Source organism: Trichomycterus rosablanca, chromosome 7 (genome assembly GCF_030014385.1).
Source record: "Trichomycterus rosablanca isolate fTriRos1 chromosome 7, fTriRos1.hap1, whole genome shotgun sequence".
Lineage (NCBI taxonomy): Eukaryota > Metazoa > Chordata > Actinopteri > Siluriformes > Trichomycteridae > Trichomycterus > Trichomycterus rosablanca.
Genome location: NC_085994.1, coordinates 12352186 through 12374291, shown reverse-complemented (window position 1 = coordinate 12374291; position 22106 = coordinate 12352186). Strand labels below are relative to the sequence as shown.

Genomic DNA, 22106 nt, shown 5'->3' with positions numbered 1-22106 from the left:
CACTATATCATACTTACACAAGTTGTTTCTTTTAGGTTCTCGATTTTCTAATAATAATAAAAAAATAATAATAATAATTAAAAAAAAGCATATTATTAAATCACCTTTTGACAGTTCTGACTAGCCTCTAAAGTGTCTAAGCAACTTCTTGCCTTAAAAAGTATTAAACACAACCCACAACCTACACTGAAAAGGGAACTGAGGAACAAAAATACAGAGAAATAGGCCTTATTAGGTTGTGAGAGTACCCGATTCATGAACTGTTTTGGTTGTTTACCTTTAAGAGCTTACAGTGGAAAAAAAACATTTAACAACTTGTTTTTGTAGCCGAGTCTTTTGCCGTCTTTAAAAACTGACTTAAGACCCACCGCTTTACTAGGTATCTAAATATATATTTAAAATAGAAAATTTTTCTATAAAGAATATACAGTCATGGCCAAAAGTGTTGGCACCCCTGAATTTTTTCCAGAAAATGAAGTATTCCTCCTGCAAAAATTATTGCAATTACACATGTTTTGTTATACTCATGTTTATTTCCTTTGTGTGTATTGGAACAACACAAAAAAGCAGAGAAAAAAAGGCAAATTTGACATAATTTCACACAAAACTCCAAAAATGGGCCGGACAAAATTATTGGCACCCTTTCAAAATTGTGGGTAAATAACTTTGTTTCAAGCATGTGATGCTTGTTTAAACTCACCTGTGGCAAGTAACAGGTGTGGGCAATATAAAAATCACACCTAAAACCAGATAAAAAGGAGAGAAGTTGACTCAGTCTTTGCATTGTGTGTCTGTGTGTGCCACACTAAGAATGGAGAACAGAAAGAGGAGAAGAGAACTGTCTGAGGACTTGAGAACCAAAATTGTGGAAAAATATCAACAATCTCAAGGTTACAAGTCCATCTCCAGAGATCTTGATGTTCCTTTGTCCACGGTGCGCAACATAATCAATAAGTTTACAACCCATGGCACTGTAGCTAATCTCCCTGGACGTGGACGGAAGAGAAAAATTGATGAAAGGTTGCAACGCAGGATAGTCCGGATGGTGGATAAGCAGCCCCAATCAAGTTCCAAAGAAATTCAAGCTGTCCTGCAGGCTCAGGGTGCATCAGTGTCAGCGCGAACTACCCGTCGACATTTGAATGAAATGAAACGCTATGGCAGGAGACCCAGGAGGACCCCACTGCTGACACAGAGACATAAAAAAGCTAGACTGCAGTTTGCCAAAATGTACGTGAGTAAGCCAAAATCCTTCTTGGAAAACATCTTGTGGACAGATGAGACCAAGATAGAGCTTTTTGGTAAAGCACATCATTCTACTGTTTACCGAAAACGGAATGAGGCCTACAAAGAAAAGAACACAGTACCTACAGTCAAATATGGTGGAGGTTCAAAGATGTTTTGGGGTTGTTTTGCTGCCTCTGGCCCTGGGTGCCTTGACTGTGTGCAAGGCATCATGAAATCTGAAGATTACCAAAGGATTTTGGGTCGCAATGTAGGGCGCAGTGTCAGAAAGCTGGGTTTGCGTCCTAGGTCATGGGTCTTCCAGCAGGACAATGACCCCAAACATACTTCAAAAAGCACCCAGAAATGGATGGAAACAAAGTGCTGGAGAGTTCTGAAGTGGCCAGCAATGAGTCCGGATCTAAATCCCATTGAACACCTGTGGAGAAATCTTAAAATTGCTGTTGGGAGAAGGCACCCTTCAAATATGAGAGACCTGGAGCAGTTTGCAAAAGAAGAGTGGTCCAGAATTCCAGTTGAGAGGTGTAAGAAGCTTGTTGATGGTTATAGGAAGCGATTGATTTCAGTTATTTTTTTCAAAGCGTGTGCAACCAAATATTAAGTTGAGGGTGCCAATAATTTTGTCCGGCCCATTTTTTGAGTTTTGTGTGAAATTATGTCAAATTTGCCTTTTCTTCTCTGCTTTTTTGTGTTGTTCCAATACACACAAAGGAAATAAACATGTGTATAACAAAACATGTGTAATTGCAATAATTTTCTGGGAGAAATACTTCATTTTCTGGAAAAATTTCAGGGGTGCCAACACTTTCGGCCATGACTGTATATATATATATATATATACACACACACACACACACACAAACACATAAATATAAATGTATATCAGTCATAACATTATGACCACTGACAGGTAAAGTGAAACAGAATAACACTGATTATCTTATTAGCACCTGTTAGTGGGTGGGATATATTAGGCAGCAAGTTAACATTTTATCCTCAAAGTTGATGTGTTAGAAGCAGGAAAAAGGGCCATATTGTGATGGCTGGACGACTGGGTCAGAGCATCTCCAAAAACTGCAGCTCTTGTGGAGTCTGCAGTGGTCAGTATCTATCAAAAGTGGTTTAAGGAAGGAACAGTGGTAAACCGGCGACAGGGTCATGGGCGGCCAAGGCTCATTGATGCATGTGGGGAGCGAAGGCTGGCCCGTGTGGTCCGATCCAACCGACCAGCTACTGTAGCTCAAATCACTTAAGAAGTTAATGCTGGTTCTGATAGAAGGGTGTCAGAATACACAGTGCATCACAGTTGCAGGGCTGTTTTGGCAGCAAAAGAGGGGCGAACACAATACTAGGAAGGTGGTCATAATGTTATTCCTAATCAGTATATATATATATACTGTATATATACAGTATATATATATAGCTAAACACTCTCAGGTAAGATAAGTACACACAAGAGGTATTAGATACATTTGGAGAGAAACATGGTCAACTGAATATCTAAAGCATGGGGAGAATCATGACTTACTTTACGCGATTCGTCATCTTTGCAGTCTTTTATCTTTTCATCAAAGAGCTAGGAAAGAGAAAGATCTGAGTAAGCAACTGAGTAACCAACTCAATAACAGTATGTTAATATAATAATCCTTAACACTTTGCATATCAGCAACTAAATACAGCAAACACTGTTTAGAAAGCCAAATCTGTCCATACACTGCTAACTTTTACAATAAATTGAAAATAGCTCAGCATTGGGGTAGAGAGCACTTGCAAGGGTGCCTCAGTGGTCTAAAGCTCTAGCCCACCATCTCTAAGGTCTTAGGCTTTTGAGTTTGATTTGCAGGCAATGCTATCAACCGACCAGCCAAGAGGCACAATCAATTGTGTCTGAGAGAAGCGGAGTCAACTGGGCTTAATCTAATTGTTATTATTATTATTATTATAATTCTTGTTATTATTTTTGATTATTGCTGCTGTACAGTTGTGTCCTCATCCATCCATGTCCACACTAGAGCAACTAAGAGACACACTATAAATGTAACTAGGGGTACTAGTAAAGCTCATAGTGTGTTTCTCTATGAAAATTGTGGCTCTCAGTGAGACTCTGACAGGGTGCAACAATCAGCAAAAAAAAAGCAGCAAAATGCTTTTTTGCACAACCCTGTTTTGTGTAGTGTAGAGAGAAATACCTTATGCCAAAATCATTATTCTGTGTTACACAGTTCAGACAAAGAGATTCCACCAATAAAACAAATGCTCCGCTGTGCACAGTATTTTTCCCAGAGATTTTATTGTCAACAAATCATCAGGAGCTTCTCTGCTGTCTATTAAACCAGGGGCTATGTAGTAAAAACATAGTTTAATATTTTTATTAATTAATTATAATGTAAAAAGCTTTTCTTATCATGGATTAAGAGAAAGCAGAACTAGGACAGTGGTAAGAGCTCTGAGCTTTTAGTTGGAAGGTTGTGGATTTGAAGCCCGGCTCCACCGAGCAGCCACTGTTGGGCCTTCAAGCAAGGCTCCTTCCTGTAGAGGTGCCATATAATGTCAAACACTGCGCTCTGACCTTAGTGTCCAAGCTATAACTATTCTAAAAACTTGCTTATATTCTATTGACTCTTTTTCAGGCTTAAAGGCAAGTTCCAGGTTTAAAAGTAAAACCGAGGCCAATTAAAAGAAAGTCGTTTCCAGAGAGTGCTCTTTGGGAAATACCTGGCAGCTTTGTAGGTATAAACTCAAGAGTTACTTTACATTTACATTTTCAGCATTTAGCAGACGCCTTTATCCAAAGCGACTTACATTACAGTGACAGTATACAGTCTGAGCAATTGAGGGTTAAGTGCCTTGCTCAAGGGCCCAACAGTGATAACCTAGCAGTGGTGGGGCTTGAACCAGTGACCCTCTGGTCACTGGCCTAGTACCTTAACCACTAGGCTACAGCTGGCCCTGTACTTCTTTGAGTAAAAAGTAGTTCTTTATCATGAAAGTCAGATTTTTAATGTGATGTGACAAATTAGCAATTTTAATAAAAGTCCCATAGCAGGTTAATTTGGAGGCATTAAAAAATACTAGGTATTTAACAGTCCTCCAAATTTCCATGTAATAAAAGTAAATTCCCCAAAAATGCTGAATTGACTCAAAAAACAAAAATGTGGTTTGAATTGTGATAATAAGATATTCCGAGTACATGTTTTTAAACTCACCTTTAACTGGTCTATTAGAATCTGCAAGTACGCATCCGCTTCGGCAAGCTTTTTGTCAAAGTCTTGAACGCTGGGAACGAACGCCGTCTCCTCCTGTAATTGAAAATGATAGAGACCGTTTTGAGCTGCCACACTAGGCGAAAGCACCTCCATGTTTTTTGTTTTCACTTTATTAGGTTCTGCTTTTCAATTTCGAGAGCATGAGATAGCATGAGAGAGCATAAAGCACTGCATTCTGTCTGTGTAATGAAGCTAATCTCATTAGGGTGGATAAGGAAACGGTAAGCCCATCATCAAAACTAAATCAGTCGAAAAGAGGAGGCCATCAGTGCTACATGGAACCGCAGAACAGAGACTAATACAATAAACAAAAATAGACTGTGGTATAGCACTGTCCTTGTCTAAAAATCCAATACATTTAATTCGATCATAACATATAAAAGGGGGATGATGAGGGCAATAAATTTAACTATGAAATGTTTAAATTATCTTTCATAATGTGCCTTATATATTAAAAGAGGAACTGTCACACAGTCTTGTGATCAAATGACCACTGCAATACCAATTTTTAAAGATAATTTGTGGTAGTTGATGTAGCAAGCACATCAATCTTTGTCCAGTATTTCATGTTTGGAGGAGAGGTCAAGTAACTCTGGCAATAACCACATGATGTAAAAAGAGAACAATACCAAACTATTTCATTATTCAGGTTTTTTTTTTAACTTTGATCAGTCTTAGGTAGAACTTACCTAATATTGACATTATTCACACTGGTCTCTAAAAAGCACTAATGCCAAACCTAAAAACTGAAATCTGTATTAGTTTCCATTGGGTCACAACTCTATGTATTACATTATTTGTAAGATTAAGGTTTATTTATATGAACTTCAAGTTAACAGCTACACTGCTTCCAAGGTAAATTGAATGCCTTTAGCTACAAATAATTTACAACTTATGTTTTCTGTCTGGCCTTGTTTACTAAAGAAATTATATTATTTAAGGGTTCAGGTTATTTTGAAGAGTCAAAAAAGTTTAAGTTCTTTATATAAATATGAAGTACTAATTTACTAAATAATCTCTTGAATTCAAACAATCTACTGTAAAGGCCAAGAAAAAATAAGAGAAGCACTAATCAAGATTAACTATTGATTTTGTCATACTTTGTCCAGCAAAACCAAAAAATAACAATTTCTAAAGAAATAAAATAAAAAATTTCACTGTGTGCCAATAGTCACTTCATTATAGCAGTTAAATTAGCCAGAGACAGACCAGCCGCTATTATAGTCACGGCACAAGTTTGGTAATACATTAGTAGAAAAATATGAAGTACTCCCCAGTCTGGACTTTGGTCTGAGCTGAGGGACTCGTGCAACCTTACGCTGACCTCCAGGGTGGGAACCAGCTGAACGGAACCTCGTCACAGGAAAATAAAGGAAAGCCATTGACAAGTCTCTGTCATATTAGCGCACTTCCATTAAAGCTGAAAAGGTATATAAAGAGGTCAAAGTCTCATGCGCTGGAGTGTAGCCACTGACTAAATAATACGTTCCTGGGATCAAAGGGTGAGTTAAGGATAATGTTGAAATCAGGAAGCATAATAAACCAAACTGACATGAACTATAATAATCAAGACATTATAAATTTTGATATATACCAAGATCAATTAAACATAATATAAAAATTACTTAAATCAGAGTAAGGCCATATTTAAAAAAATAAGGATTTTAGGGTTTTAGCCCAGAAATACAGTGATAGAATTATTATTTAGTGCATGTGCATCCTTAGTCTGGTGTTTTTTTCTGTGCATGTATACAAACACAACCAAAAATGGCAAAAGAGAGAGGGCAGTGACAAAGACATCATGTGCAATTTGCAATTTGACTCAATATCTGCTGACAGTAACAAAAGGTTTATTTCTGAGCATAAATGTTACTGACAGATTTTAGGAGAGCTTCACCAAATGTTACAAAAAGTCTTTTGTTAAAAATCACTGATCCCACTTAGGATATGATCATTTTTAAGTTACATAAAACAGCATATGTAAAGTCTAGTGTAAAGATGTAAAATGTTAACTGAATTAAATAAAACCCTCATTGTGTATGTGTCAAGTTTTGCAATAGCACAAAGCATGTATTGGCAGAGTGTGTCTGAGATCAACACCTGAACTCACTGGGTAAAACAAGGAAATATTTTGTTTTCCAAATGTAAATAGTCAGAGCCAAGCCTTAGTCAGCACAGCAAACTCTTAAAGTGCTCGTGAACAGGATTTAAAAATGTATTTCTTCAAAATTCCCATTAATAAAGACATGCTAAATAAAATGTTAAAAATTTAAAAAAATATATATTAAAAAAACCCCACACATGCATTTATTTACCATGTAAGCTCCACAATTAGTAACAAATCCCAAATGATGATTAATTTTTAGCAGTTCCGGAGCTTTCCACAAAAAAAGAGCTTATTTAGCTAGACTGATTAGTCAAACTGCTAGATGAGTGCTGATGTTATCTGTATACATTATTTGGTTAATAAATATTTAGACATGTTTGACTACTTATAAATCATGTGAATGGGCTTGCTGGGTACCCAGCCTGCACGCTTTGTGAGCTTATGTTACCTACAATCAGCTCTAAAAATATAAACATAGTGACCCTTATTTACGTTAAGAGACTAAAGGAATTGTTTAGGAATTATTAAGCAATCTTTTTCTGCAGTCTTAATGGGAAGTGACAAACAGCAAATCCTCCTAGTCATTAAATGCAAAGATTTTTTTTTGGCTTTTCCTCTGCATGGGAAGACTGGAGAATACACAAATCAAATGACACAAAAGTTAGTTGACCTTGACAAATATGCAAATACCTATAAAACATCTATACAATGCAACAAACTACTGTCGAATGATTGTCATCTCTAATTGTTTTCTTTTTAATTCCAAAAACTGTGGCTGTATTTAGCAGAAAGTATCTGGGTTTGCTGGACTATAATCTAAAACAGCTGAAACATGTCCAAGTCAACAAAAATTGTTTAAAATCCAGAGAATCAAGCTGGATTCCAGTCCCCTGATCCATACCTCAAAAGAGACATGTGGGGTGAGCTGTAGAAAGACTTCAAATCAGAGGAACCTAGAAGATTTGTAGTGCTTCCTTATTAAGAAGCTCTCTAACACTTCTTCCTTTGCATTAGTCATTACCAAATCAGGAGGAAAAAAGCTGGAAACACCAAATCCAGTGTTAGTGAGCTAAGTGTTTCTCTGTACTGTGACTCATAAACACTGACCAGAATGCAGTCCCTGCTGTGGAAAATAATCTAGGGTTCAAAAACCATTGTGCTACCCAACTACATGTTACAATAGGGATGGCATTACCTGACCAAAGTGACTTAAAAGATTTATAACACATATAACGCTTAAATCATAATGTCCCACTTGATTTTTAAAATTTTGTGTGCCATTTGGCAGTTTTCATATTCATAAGGGGCTTCTTCCTTTCAACTATATTTTAAATGTGCAATTATTAGACAGCTGGTAAGTTTAAATAAGGTAAAGCTCGCCCAGGTGGCGCAGTGGGATATTCCGCTAGCACACCAGCGCAGAGTTTCTGAACTCTCGGCTCTGCTACCTGTCAGCTGGGCGCCATCTAGCGGGCACAACTGGCAGTACCTGCAGCAGAATAATTTGCCATTGTGTCTGCTGGGTGGGGAAATGACCGGACCAATCTAACACTAAACACAAACAAGACAGCACCACTCTGTAGTCTATCTGTAGACTAATCAGCAAGTCAAAACAGGAACGTCTCTGCTTCATGGCAATGTAACTTATGTTTTAAAATGAGAATTCTTTTCTGGGCTCAAAGCTATACTTAAACTCAAGACACTGAGCTTGATCCCATTTAGAAAAGGGGAAAAAGTGAAACACATACACATGCTCTCAATCCCAAGGCTATGGGTGATTTCAAGTCATTAAGCACACCGACTTCAAGACTTGCACATGATGTACAACCTCATGTCCTTCTTCTAAACTTTTAGCAAAAAACAGTACTCACTGTAAGACCCAGCTGAGCTAAATCAGCGATTTTTAACGACAGAAATACTCACAGGACTTCTGCCTTTGTTGATCCGAGACATTAGACAAGCTTTCTCTTTCTGTTTCTTTTTCTACTTGTACTGGCCTATATCACCTCTCTCTCTCAGTACCTGATTCCACTTTTAATTCAACAGCATAAAACATACCTCCATATAATGTCTGAGTAACCACTGAGCAAATGTACACAAAACTGTCTCAGACAACTCATGACAGGAAATACAGACTTCCTCAACAAAGAAAAAAAATAAAAACATGTCTCTAACACGCCTGTAACAAAAATGATTCGCTGCTCTGATTGGATAGACATCTGCTGCAGATAAGGACTGCCCGGGTTTGCAGAGCTGTGATTGGCTATGTAAGGGCTGACGATTATGTGACTGGATGAATTCGTTCTCCTAGGCAAGTATACACATGCATTAGCCAGTCAGCAAGATGATTCAGACAAGGGCTGGGACCAGGAGCAGAGCAAAGGAAAAGGGAGGAGATTTAGAATGACAGGATGAAGACTGAGCAGTGGAAAAAATTTGTTCCAGTAATATGCAAAAAGGCAGAACTGAAGGAAAATAGGGTGGGGAAAAAAGAAATTGTGCTGAGGTAAATTAGCCCTCCTGTGTCATGTGTACTTTATTATAACTCCTCTTAGCTTGGAACAGTGATCACTTATTTGACTTTGTAGGAACGGAACATTGAGTATTTGAACAACTTGTGCTTCAGAGTTGCTTTAGAAAGCTAAAATCAACACTTATTCTTTATTAAAAAGGAGGCTTTTAGCTGTCCACCAAGCAATAAGCAGGTAGTATAATATAACAAACTAAACAAGCTTTAGAACATACTGTGGCACTTTTTAAATTGGCCTAGACACTTTATGGCACAATGCTTTAAAAATGCAGTTAAATAAAGCTTGGATGAAGGTTGAACAAAGCAGTAGCACAAGCATCTAAGACAAAAATGCAACCTGCTTTTGATTCATACTTGCTCAAAAAATAACTCAGTCCACAACGGTATGGGGCATTTACAGACATTTTAATCAACCTAAAAAAAAAACCCACATCCTTTCCCTGTGACATGTTTTTTTTTTGTGTATTTAATTGCCACTTTGTACAAATATTTTTATACTCCTGACTCCAGTGGGTAATTTTATTCCCAGGCAGTGAAAGAGGTTTGCAGTAAATTTACATAGTCCCAAATTAACATTGTTACACCCCTGTGACCTCAAAGACTTGCACACCACAAATCTGCATATAAATGATGTCAACAAGTACACACTTGGAAGATGAGCAAGGGATTATGGCAATATTTAAAGCACGACATCTCCACAGTTGATTAGATCTGCACGTCATCACAGCAACCACCAAATCTTTAACTAATGTTTTAAATAATGGGTGTTAACTTTGCTAGCATTACAGGTTCATCTGTGATAATATATGTGTATTAAGCTCAATGTTTAAAATAGTAGTCAGTAGGGATGTAACGATTCACCACAATACAGTTAATAACCGATTAAAAAAATTCCACGATTCAAATCGATTTGACGTGTAAGCTGAATCGATATTCACTTTAAACAGCAGAGGGCACTGGCGCTATATACCTCGCCTGGTTAACTTCACTGGCGCTATACGCCTGGTTGCCAAATTCAGGGTTTTTCAGCCAAATTGGGCTTAATTCAAAATTGTTTTGCATAGTTTGTACCTACCTCAGAAATAAAAAGACATTCATTATTTAGATAAATAAAAGATAATCACAAATATACAATTTTATTAAATTTTTTAGGAGAAATAATAAAAGTAAAGTTTTAAAAAAAATCGGGAAAAATCGTATCGTAAATCGCAACGCATCGTGGGTAGAGTGTATCGTTACATCCCTAGTAGTCAGCCATCATTTAAGCACATCCCACACTGTATGAAAAGTGAGAATACAGCGTGCACAGATAACCAATCCATCCCAGGGCATCACACACTCACACCTAGAGTCCATACGCATGCATGTTCACATAAACATAGAACAGTTTTAAAAAGTATGCTGCCATTACGTCTGCAGAGAGTCACCTTGGTCACTGTAAGAATGTCAGTACTAGCAAAGTCTGTTTGCTAAGGTAAGTGCAGAGCTGGCTTTTCAGTAATTATTTACAGTCACACATGACCAGGTTGCTAGCTATCTGAACAGCCAGAGTTGTATAATGCGAAGACTGCAAATATAACAAATATTTCAATAACATTTGAATTCACTGTCAAAATCTGAAAAATAAAAAAATGCAGTCTGTCACAAACAACAGCTAAATTATTTTTTGGGTTGTTTCAGGGTAGTACACACACATTTACAGGTGTTTCTGTAGCAGCGACTCAAGTAGTGGTGTCATGTTTAATTAGCGTTTTTAAACAGAGAGCTACTGGTTACCATTTAAAATCTACATTCATGATGCTGAACTGGTTTTGCTCTCTGTGTTTATACTTTAATCTTACTATTCTACAAAACTGCCACCTTTACTTTGTTATGCTGTTTTTATTAAATAAAGACTTGCAGATATGAAGCTTAGTTAAGTGTTTATTATTGTAATAGGAAAAGATTTGCCAAGATTTTTAATGGCTTTCTACTCTTGATAGTTTTGTAATACCCAGGGTATAACATAATAGCTTCTACATCCTGGGTGGTACACTGTGTAGGCAGGAAGTGGTCATGTATTCTTTATTCTTCCAAATAAGTCAGTTCGAACCTTTGCCTTGGATCATTTCATTACGTCCCAGAGAATGTTCCCTACTGTCTAAACACATGTAGCTGGGTGGGTTCTGGGTTGCTTCATGTAAATTGCCCCTAGATGTGGGTACATAAATAGGTGGGTCTGTGGTGCCCAGTGTTTCTGGGTGGCGCCAGACCAACTGCAACAGTGACACTGCTAGCTATTTCTTAAACTCCAGCTATACAGCAGGTTAATCCAGAATTGAGAGATTTTAGTTGTTGCTGTTTATTGTGTAAGAAGAAGAAGAAGGTTGGGATACCGTTTAGTACGACAAGAATTCTAACCATTATACACTAGCCCACTAATTTAAACCAGTGACCCATTAAAGAGTAAATTCTCTACACTACTATAACAATAGTGGATTGAATAACAATGCTTTTCTCCAGGTAGTGTAATAAAAATAGAAATAAACAGCATTAATTTGGGTGTAGTTATTATAAACAGAACAAGTAACGGTTTGACTTCTACACAGTGGAATTACAGGTTGGTTCATACAAAATTTTGGCTTACTTAGCACCATCTTGATCACCAGCACAACTGAAAATAGCTGATCCACTGCAGATGAGCTACCAGCAAACGATCCATTGATTCTTATTTGAGCCTGATAAATGACTGAGTTCCTCCAACAGGAAACTTAAGGAATGTTCCATGTAAGATTAAAGCTGTTTGAGCACTTACCCGTAGCTGGAAAGCGTGGCGCAGTATCGTCCCCTCTAAAGCATGAATCCACTTCTCTCGCTCGTCTGCGTCTCTGGCTGTGAGGCAGATATCCAAAACACAACCCGTCAGAGAGGAGGGAAAAACACGCAGGGAAAATGAGTGGGACAAAGGCGGGGACAGAGTGAGTGAAGTGAGTAAAGTGAGTGAGCGAGCAAGAGAGCTAGCAACCATGTGAGAATGTGTAGAGAATGAGAACATAGCGAAAGGAAAATCAGCAAATAATGTCAGTAAAAGCAGAGCTTAAAAGCTCTGTAAAATAAATGCACGAGTGACAGATGACCAGGGGATCTGTTCATTTTAAAAAGAGGAGTCTATTCTAACTTAACACACCCACACCAAACCACAACCGCACTCACACACAACCTCAGGTCTTCATGAAAATTATGTTAACAAGCACACACACAAACACACACACACTACCTGGAACATAAAGTAAGACAGAAAGTTTGTTTGTTTGTTTATTAGGATTTTACCGTCATGTTTTACACTTTGGTTACATTCATGACAGGAACAGTAGTTACTCATTACACAAGGTTCATCAGTTCACACAAGGTTATATCGAACACAGTCATGGACAATTTAGTATCTCCATTTTACCTCACTTGCATGTCTTTGGACTGTCGGAGGAAACCGGAGCTACCGAAGGAAACCCATGCAGACACAGGGAGAACATGCAAACTCCACACAGAAAGGACCCGGACCGCCCCACCTGGGGATCGAACCTATGTATTGCTGTAAGGCGACAGTGCTACCCACTTATGAAAGTAACCAGAAACTCTTTTCATAGAACTCATATTATTAATTTTTTTTACACAGTTTCTGATCACAAAATGCTGATTTCAAAGGCCTCCTAGATGGCTAATTTAAATGAAATAGACTGATGTTGTACTCAAATTAGTCATAACTGCACATTATTTCTTCTAAATATATAGAACTGACTAAATAATACCACCAAAAAAGGTGTGATTTTGATTCACAAAATTCAATACAGAACCTCCAACATTTATGAAGCCAGCAAATTAAAATGACTTTTTTAAAAGGTCAAGTATGCCATTGTCACAACTAGGTTAAAAGCTAAACTGCAAACTGAAAGACTTACTCCAGTAAAACAGACTAGTTTCAGCCTGACTAGGCCGCAAGTTTCTGGTGTGATTAGTGCTTGAGAACGACATTGCTGTTAAAACACTTTATTCAGAAAAATTCAGAAGAATACAACCTGTTGTTAGCTACAGTCGAAGTAAAAAAGTCTAGGTATTATAATGATTTCTGTAACTGTTAATGCAAGTTATTCTTGTGTTGTGGCATGCACAAGTATTTGCCCCCGTTTAAACACCAAATTTTGTTTTATTCATCATTTTGTTTCATTTTTATCAAGCTCTTTATCCTGGTCAGGCTTCCAATTGGCCCGATTTCACCAGAAAGCACTGGCCACAGGACAAGAATACCATGGACAAAGCAATAATCAATCGCAGGGCTTTGGCCATCTCCCATCACCTTCAGTCACGGCAAATCATGGCTGTGTAGATGCCCAGCTGACTGATAAGAACTAAGATTTGAACCTGAAACTAAAATAAACCTTATGATTGTACACAAAACATCTCATAATACTGAAGGGGAAATACTATAGTTAGCAGCCAGAAAAAAAATCCTGCAATCTTTTTGAATTCCCTTAAATTACCATAATTCATCCATACATTTATCATCAGGGGTCAAAAAACCTGTGTGCAAAGTGTATATCAATGTAAATACACCTGGTTCTTCAAGGATTTTGTTATAAAACGGCACCAGGGTTTGATTATTTAAAATATCCCAAGAGATAAAGTCCAAGACTAAAAATTGCTGCAAAGCAAAACACTTGGTAGAGAAGCAACACTGCTCATAATTCTGAGAACATCAGTTCCACAGTAAATCATGGTGGTGGCAGCATTGTGTCATGACGTGGTTATTTCATGCTGTTTTTAATCAGCTGAGACTAAGAAGCTGGTCAGGGTTGAAGGCAAGATGGATGGAGTCAGAAAAAATCTTCAAACAGAATCCTTATTTAAAAGATTTGACAGCACGTTGAAGGTTCATCTTCCAAGAGGACAATAACCCTTAGCACACTCAGTCTCACGTTAGTGGTTCAAAACCAAGAAGCTCAATATGTAAGAACGACTCAATTCAAACCCAGACCTTAATCTAATTACACATATGTGACAAGACTTCAAAGTTGCTGTTTACCAGTGGTCTACATCCAATCTGACATTCAGATGATATAGATGTGCAGAATTAATAGAGACATTTCCCAGAAGATTTGCCAATGACCAACAGTTTAAAGGTGGGTAAAGATCTATGGAAAGGACAAGGGTAGTGGTGGAACTGCACTTTTTGTATTATTAGATGCAAGTATAAAATATTTCTTTTACAGATGTTTGTACAATGTTTATGTAATGTCACTCTACCTTTTAATGTTTATCATAACAGACCAAGTAAAAAAATAAAGAAAAAGGTGGCCGCTACCAATAGACTTTTTACAATTATAAATGTGGCAAATTGAAAGGGAACACCTTATAGAGGGAAAAAAAACCATGACCAAAATACTTCCATACATGGTGCAATAAATTAATTATATCCTGATGGTAATGGTCTCTTCCATGATGAAAATGTTTTCTCCCACAGGGTACGAGGAATCACTGAACGAGTTGGTAAGTGTTAAGATGATGGAAATCATACGCTCTGGCTTTTACAGCCTCTAGCTTTCAACCCAATTGAACGCCTATGGGGAATTTTAGACTAATGTGTTAGACAGTGCACTCCACAACCACCAACCAAACACCAATTAAGAAAATGTATCTAAAAGGAACTCGGTGTCCTCCCCACAGTACAGTTCAAAAGACTTAGTATACCATGAAACACTGAAGGTTTTTCAATAGTGGCCCTTTACTAAATATAGTTTATATTGTCTTTTCCTCTTATTTGTCAACCAGCTATATATATGAAACTCACACACACTCACACAGCCGGCACATTCTCATGTGAATGCACCCTTACTGAATGGAATATGGTATTCCAAGATCGAGCATTTCCACGATTAAGAAACATAAGCAAACAATAAAGAAGTGAAGGTAAACTGCAGGTTTTGTTGTATTTTGTTTATTTATATTTGTGTTATTTTCAGTGTATAGGTGTCAAAAACAACCCCATTATTTTACATAAGCCTAAACTATATGCAGTTCCACGGGACCATGTAACACATTAACAGGTTTCCCCATACAACCTTATGGGAAAAAATACCTTTAAACTCAGTGCCTTTTAAACTCAACACCACTCCCAGAACCAACTGACGTTGAGTTTCAAGGTAGCACTGTATTCAAATAATACTAAACTTCTTCCTTCAAAATTGATCATATTTTAACACGTTTTTTAATATCTGTACTTGTGCATTGTTAACATATGATGTATTCTCTTTAGTCTCTTTACCAACAGAAATTGTTTAAAGGTGCATAAAAGTGGTAGATTTGACTCACTTAGTACTTAGATCAAGTTGTTCTATTTAATTCCAACAAAATACGTATGTGTATATGACCACATTCATTAAGAATCCACAGTGTGAGGGTCATTAGTCTATTTTTAAATAATTGACATGTGTTTCACTCAGTTTCTGTGATAAACTCAAAATAAACCATTCACTGAGTCACCAAATCAGCAAGAGAAATACATTAGTCATAAAGAAATGTAAATAAACAAGTTTTAATAATAGATACCAAGTTTGTTCTTCCACCTTATTTCCAACAGTCAGAATAATATTGTTGTAATAAAATGCTGTCCAGTGCACTTGCATGTTTAAATCCCATAAGGGAAAAAAAAATCCCAAATCCAAATTCATTTCACTACCATTCTCTGATTAATTATGATAAATGTGAATGACATATTTCTTTCAAATGACTTAATATGTAGCTAAGATATGAAAGATAGAAATCTCCTAGCTCACCAAAAAGCTTTCAAAAGCATTACACAGATCCACATCACACACACACACACACACACACACACACACACACACACACACACACACACACACACAACACACAAACAGCTTTGTAGATACGCATCTATATTACTGGGAAATGCATGTCAATTGCAATTTGCTCTTCAGAAGCTTTACATGCAGCAAGGATTACAACAAAATATTGAACCACAGTCCAACTGAATGATTCTCTCAAAATAATCTATAGGCACAGATCAGTGACTTGGGGGGAGGAACAAATAAATGTGTTTTATACTTTTACCACATTGCTCCATTCTGTATACCAGTACTGAAGGCTGGCATTTTAACATTGCATCACATTACTATGCAAACAACGTCTTTAAGATCCATGTGATCGCTACAGTGAAAAACAAACATGATCCAGCCCTGTATTATCGGGCACAAACGGAATTAGGTCATAAGACAAGAGTCTTTACTACATTGTTTATAAAACAGACACAAAATATTGTACAAGACTGTCAGCACAAAAGTCCACACACTTTTCCCCTTATACATAATAAATCAATATTAGCCTGGGTAAACTGGATGCATGCAAATGAAACCTGAGCAAAAGCTTTGACTTCAATCCCCAGTGGCTCAATATGGATGTATATCCTAAGGAAAAATGTGACTAGAATTTCTATATTTATCACTGTTAAGGTTACAGTGTTCTATATAAACAGAGAGGGCAGGTTTGTAAATTGTTAGAAATAATACAAATAAAATTGAATTTAGCTTTTTCCTTGTTATACAGACAAAGAAGCAGGTCCGAAAGTAAGAAAAGTACGACTGAAAGAGGTCACAAAGCACAATGTATCGCCAGCACAACTTGCAAAGTGGAGAAAGTGAGTCAACCTTTATTTCCTATATGTGTATTTTATATAGGTACTATCACCTAAGCATGTGTAGATACTATGTAATAGAACAGATCACAATTATCAAAGGCAGTAAAAATATCCTCATTTACAAAAGAAGACGTCAAATTTTGCTCCACAGCAGATGTTTTTATGTTTCTGTCACGTTGTGGACAGACAGACTCATACATGAGTACATTTACAAATGCAAAAGAGCAAAATACTTCAGAAATATCAAGTCTATCCATTCTGCACAGTCAGGGTTGAGCAATACTGGAAAAACATTAGCTAAAATAAACATTAGGCTTCCAAATTTGTGGCAATCTAAGTAGACAATTTAGTAAAATTATGGTCTGTCTACCTGATAAATAAGGATGTTGCCTCAATTGTTTGTGCAAATGGTAAGGCCATTTCTCCTGTTCTGTCCCACTGTACTATTTTACAGGGCCAACGCTGTGTATATGAATTCTACATCTTGCATGCTTTAGCCAGTCATGCCATGGCACTGGATAAAGTGGTTTGTAAATAATAAATTAGCAAATAAATTAAGTATTCAGAATGAAGCTCCTGCCAATAACAACAATATATACCACCACTGTAATATGTTGTTTTTGAGGGCAAACCATAAGAGTCAGTACACTGAGCATTTTTAGGTTTTCAAATCTCTATCATGCAGACTAAACCTAATTATTAATAATTTAGTTAAATATTGTGTATGTTCAAGAAAATTGCCACTGTGTTGGACTTTGGCTCACCAAACCCAGATCATGCACATCTAGTATATATAATGGTAACATAATCCTTTACTAACAGTTGGTACAGTACAGTATATTCTATATGGGTAAACAAGTCAAGATTGTGTTTTACCTGAAAAAATGATGTGACTGGATTTCATAGGTATTATTAACTTTACAATGACTTTCTGTCGATTATAGTCTGCTACTGACCTTTAAAGCACTAATTAGTTTAGCCCCTGCATATCTTGCTGATCTCTTAATAATCTCTTAAACACCCTAATTACATCATACAGTCAATGCAGAGTTATTGATTATCCCTAGAATCACTTGTAGTTCATCTTCTTTCTTATATTGTTTCTATAATAATGGCCAGAGATGCTTGTATCAGGTCAGCCATAAAATATGGTCCCAAACATAACACCAAGGCATTCTACCACATACACTGTATATACAGTATATATATATATATATATATACAGGGGTTGGACAAAATAACTGAAACACCTGGTTTTAGACCACAATAATTTATTAGTATGGTGTAGGGCCTCCTTTTGCGGCCAATACAGCGTCAATTCGTCTTGGAAATGACATATACAAGTCTTGCACAGTGGTCAGAGGGATTTTAAGCCATTCTTCTTGCAGGATAGTGGCCAGGTCACTACGTGATGCTGGTGGAGGAAAATGTTTCCTGACTCGCTTCTCCAAAACACCCCAAAGTGGCTCAATAATATTTAGATCTGGTGACTGTGCAGGCCATGGGAGATGTTCAACTTCACTTTCATGTTCATCAAACCAATCTTTCACCAGTCTTGCTGTGTGTATTGGTGCATTGTCATCCTGATACACGGCACCGCCATTGGATGCACATGGTCCTCCAGAATGGTTCGGTAGTCCTTGGCAGTGACGCGCCCATCTAGCACAAGTATTGGGCCAAGGGAATGCCATGATATGGCAGCCCAAACCATCACTGATCCACCCCCATGCTTCACTCTGGGCATGCAACAGTCTGGGTGGTACGCTTCTTTGGGGCTTCTCCACACCGTAACTCTCCCGGATGTGGGGAAAACAGTAAAGGTGGACTCATCAGAGAACAATACATGTTTCACATTGTCCACAGCCCAAGATTTGCGCTCCTTGCACCATTGAAACCGACGTTTGGCATTGGCACGCGTGACCAAAGGTTTGGCTATAGCAGCCCGGCCGTGTATATTGACCCTGTGGAGCTCCCGACGGACAGTTCTGGTGGAAACAGGAGAGTTGAGGTGCACATTTAATTCTGCCGTGATTTGGGCAGCCGTGGTTTTATGTTTTTTGGATACAATCCGGGTTAGCACCCGAACATCCCTTTCAGACAGCTTCCTCTTGCGTCCACAGTTAATCCTGTTGGATGTGGTTTGTCCTTCTTGGTGGTATGCTGACATTACCCTGGATACCGTGGCTCTTGATACATCACAAAGACTTGCTGTCTTGGTCACAGATGCGCCAGCAAGACGTGCACCAACAATTTGTCCTCTTTTGAACTCTGGTATGTCACCCATAATGTTGTGTGCATTGCAATATTTTGAGCAAAACTGTGCTCTTACCCTGCTAATTGAACCTTCACACTCTGCTCTTACTGGTGCAATGTGCAATTAATGAAGATTGGCCACCAGACTGGTCCAATTTAGCCATGAAACCTCCCACACTAAAATGACAGGTGTTTCAGTTATTTTGTCCAACCATATATATATATATATATACAGTGTATCACAAAAGTGAGTACACCCCTCACATTTCTGCAAATATTTTATTATATCTTTTCATGGGACAACACTATAGAAATAAAACTTGGATATAACTTAGAGTAGTCAGTGTACAACTTGTATAGCAGTGTAGATTTACTGTCTTCTGAAAATAACTCAACACACAGCCATTAATGTCTAAATGGCTGGCAACATAAGTGAGTACACCCCACAGTGAACATGTCCAAATTGTGCCCAAAGTGTCAATATTTTGTGTGACCACCATTATTATCCAGCACTGCCTTAACCCTCCTGGGCATGGAATTCACCAGAGCTGCACAGGTTGCTACTGGAATCCTCTTCCACTCCTCCATGATGACATCACGGAGCTGGTGGATGTTAGACACCTTGAACTCCTCCACCTTCCACTTGAGGATGCGCCACAGGTGCTCAATTGGGTTTAGTCCATCACCTTTACCTTCAGCTTCCTCAGCAAGGCAGTTGTCATCTTGGAGGTTGTGTTTGGGGTCGTTATCCTGTTGGAAAACTGCCATGAAGGGAGGGGAGTTTTCGAAGGGAGGGGATCATGCTCTGTTTCAGAATGTCACAGTACATGTTGGAATTCATGTTTCCCTCAATGAACTGCAGCTCCCCAGTGCCAGCAACACTCATGCAGCCCAAGACCATGATGCTACCACCACCATGCTTGACTGTAGGCAAGATACAGTTGTCTTGGTACTTCTCACCAGGGCGCCGCCACACATGCTGGACACCATCTGAGCCAAACAAGTTCATCTTGGTCTCGTCAGACCACAGGGCATTCCAGTAATCCATGTTCTTGGACTGCTTGTCTTCAGCAAACTGTTTGCGGGCTTTCTTGTGCGTCAGCTTCCTTCTGGGATGACGACCTTGCAGACCGAGTTGATGCAGTGTGCGGCGTATGGTCTGAGCACTGACAGGCTGACCTCCCACGTCTTCAACCTTTGCAGCAATGCTGGCAGCACTCATGTGTCTATTTTTTAAAGCCAACCTCTGGATATGACGCCGAACACGTGGACTCAACTTCTTTGGTCGACCCAGGCGAAGCCTGTTCCGAGTGGAACCTGTCCTGGAAAACCGCTGTATGACCTTGGCCACCATGCTGTAGCTCAGTTTCAGGGTGTTAGCAATCTTCTTATAGCCCAGGCCATCTTTGTGGAGAGCAACAATTCTATTTCTCACATCCTCAGAGAGTTCTTTGCCATGAGGTGCCATGTTGAATATCCAGTGGCCAGTATGAGAGAATTGTACCCAAAACACCAAATTTAACAGCCCTGCTCCCCATTTACACCTGGGACCTTGACACATGACACCAGGGAGGGACAACGACACATTTGGGCACAATTTGGACATGTTCACTGTGGGGTGTACTCACTTATGTTGCCAGCTATTTAGACATTAATGGCTGTGTGTTGAGTTATTTTCAGAAGACAGTAAATCTACACTGCTATACAAGTTGTACACTGACTACTCTAAATTATATCCAAGTTTTATTTCTATAGTGTTGTCCCATGAAAAGATATAATGAAATATTTGCAGAAATGTGAGGGGTGTACTCACTTTTGTGATACACTGTATATATATATATATATATATATATATATATATATATATATATATATATATATATATATATATATATTTATTAGGGCTGTCAAACGATTAAAAATTTTAATCGCGATTAATCTCAGAATTTCATATAGTTAATCGCGATTAATCGCATTAAATAAAATCTGTGTAAATGTTATAGAAAACAAGGTTTTTTAAGTGAAATGTGAAAAGTGGACTTTTCTACACGAAGTGAGTGTGTTTTGACCCTTTTGGGGCTTCCATAGTTCATGGACTAGCGTGCTTGACTCCGGTATTCAGTGCCGTAACAGATTAAGTTAATAAAGTGTTTTGCTCCCGACAACTTGTGAATATACCGTGTATTTATTTCTTTATTATGCAAGTGCATCACTACGACGCTCAGTTATATTATTTTAACAAACCGCAAATGAACAACGGTGGCAAGTCCGACATTAAAACGTTGGTTCTACCAGTCAAGTCTCAACATGAACTAGAATTTGCGTTAACGGCACTATTTTTTTTAAATCGCGTTAAATTGAGATTGCGTTAATGCGTTATTATCGCGTTAACTTCGACAGCCCTAATATATATATATATATATATATATATATATATATATATATATATATATATATATATATACAGTGTATCACAAAAGTGAGTACACCCCTCACATTTCTGCAGATATTTAAGTATATCTTTTCATGGGACAACACTGACAAAATGACACTTTGACACAATGAAAAGTAGTCTGTTTGCAGCTTATATAACAGTGTAAATTTATTCTTCCCTCAAAATAACTCAATATACAGCCATTAATGTCTAAACCACCGGCAACAAAAGTGAGTACACCCCTAAGAGACTACACCCCTAAATGTCCAAATTGAGCACTGCCTGTCATTTTCCCTCCAAAATGTCATGTGATTTGTTAGTGTTACTAGGTCTCAGGTGTGCATAGGGAGCAGGTGTGTTCAATTTAGTAGTACAGCTCTCACACTCTCTCATACTGGTCACTGAAAGTTCCAACATGGCACCTCATGGCAAAGAACTCTCTGAGGATCTTAAAAGACGAATTGTTGCGCTACATGAAGATGGCCAAGGCTACAAGAAGATTGCCAACACCCTGAAACTGAGCTGCAGCACAGTGGCCAAGATCATCCAGCGTTTTAAAAGAGCAGGGTCCACTCAGAACAGAC

At 38.0% G+C, this 22106-nt stretch overlaps 1 protein-coding gene across 2 annotated transcripts in view; it reads right to left on the bottom strand.

The window, feature by feature from the left end:
• Window positions 1-22106, bottom strand: part of osbpl9 (oxysterol binding protein-like 9) — a 65825-nt gene that overhangs the window by 18226 nt on the left and 25493 nt on the right. For both annotated transcript variants that reach the window (XM_062998999.1, XM_062999000.1), the window contains exons 4-7: window positions 11943-12019; window positions 4452-4544; window positions 2774-2821; window positions 18-47 (exon numbers count right to left, since the gene is read on the bottom strand). In XM_062998999.1, coding sequence (XP_062855069.1) covers window positions 18-47; window positions 2774-2821; window positions 4452-4544; window positions 11943-12019 — 248 coding nt within the window. The remainder of the gene's footprint in view (window positions 1-17; window positions 48-2773; window positions 2822-4451; window positions 4545-11942; window positions 12020-22106) is intronic.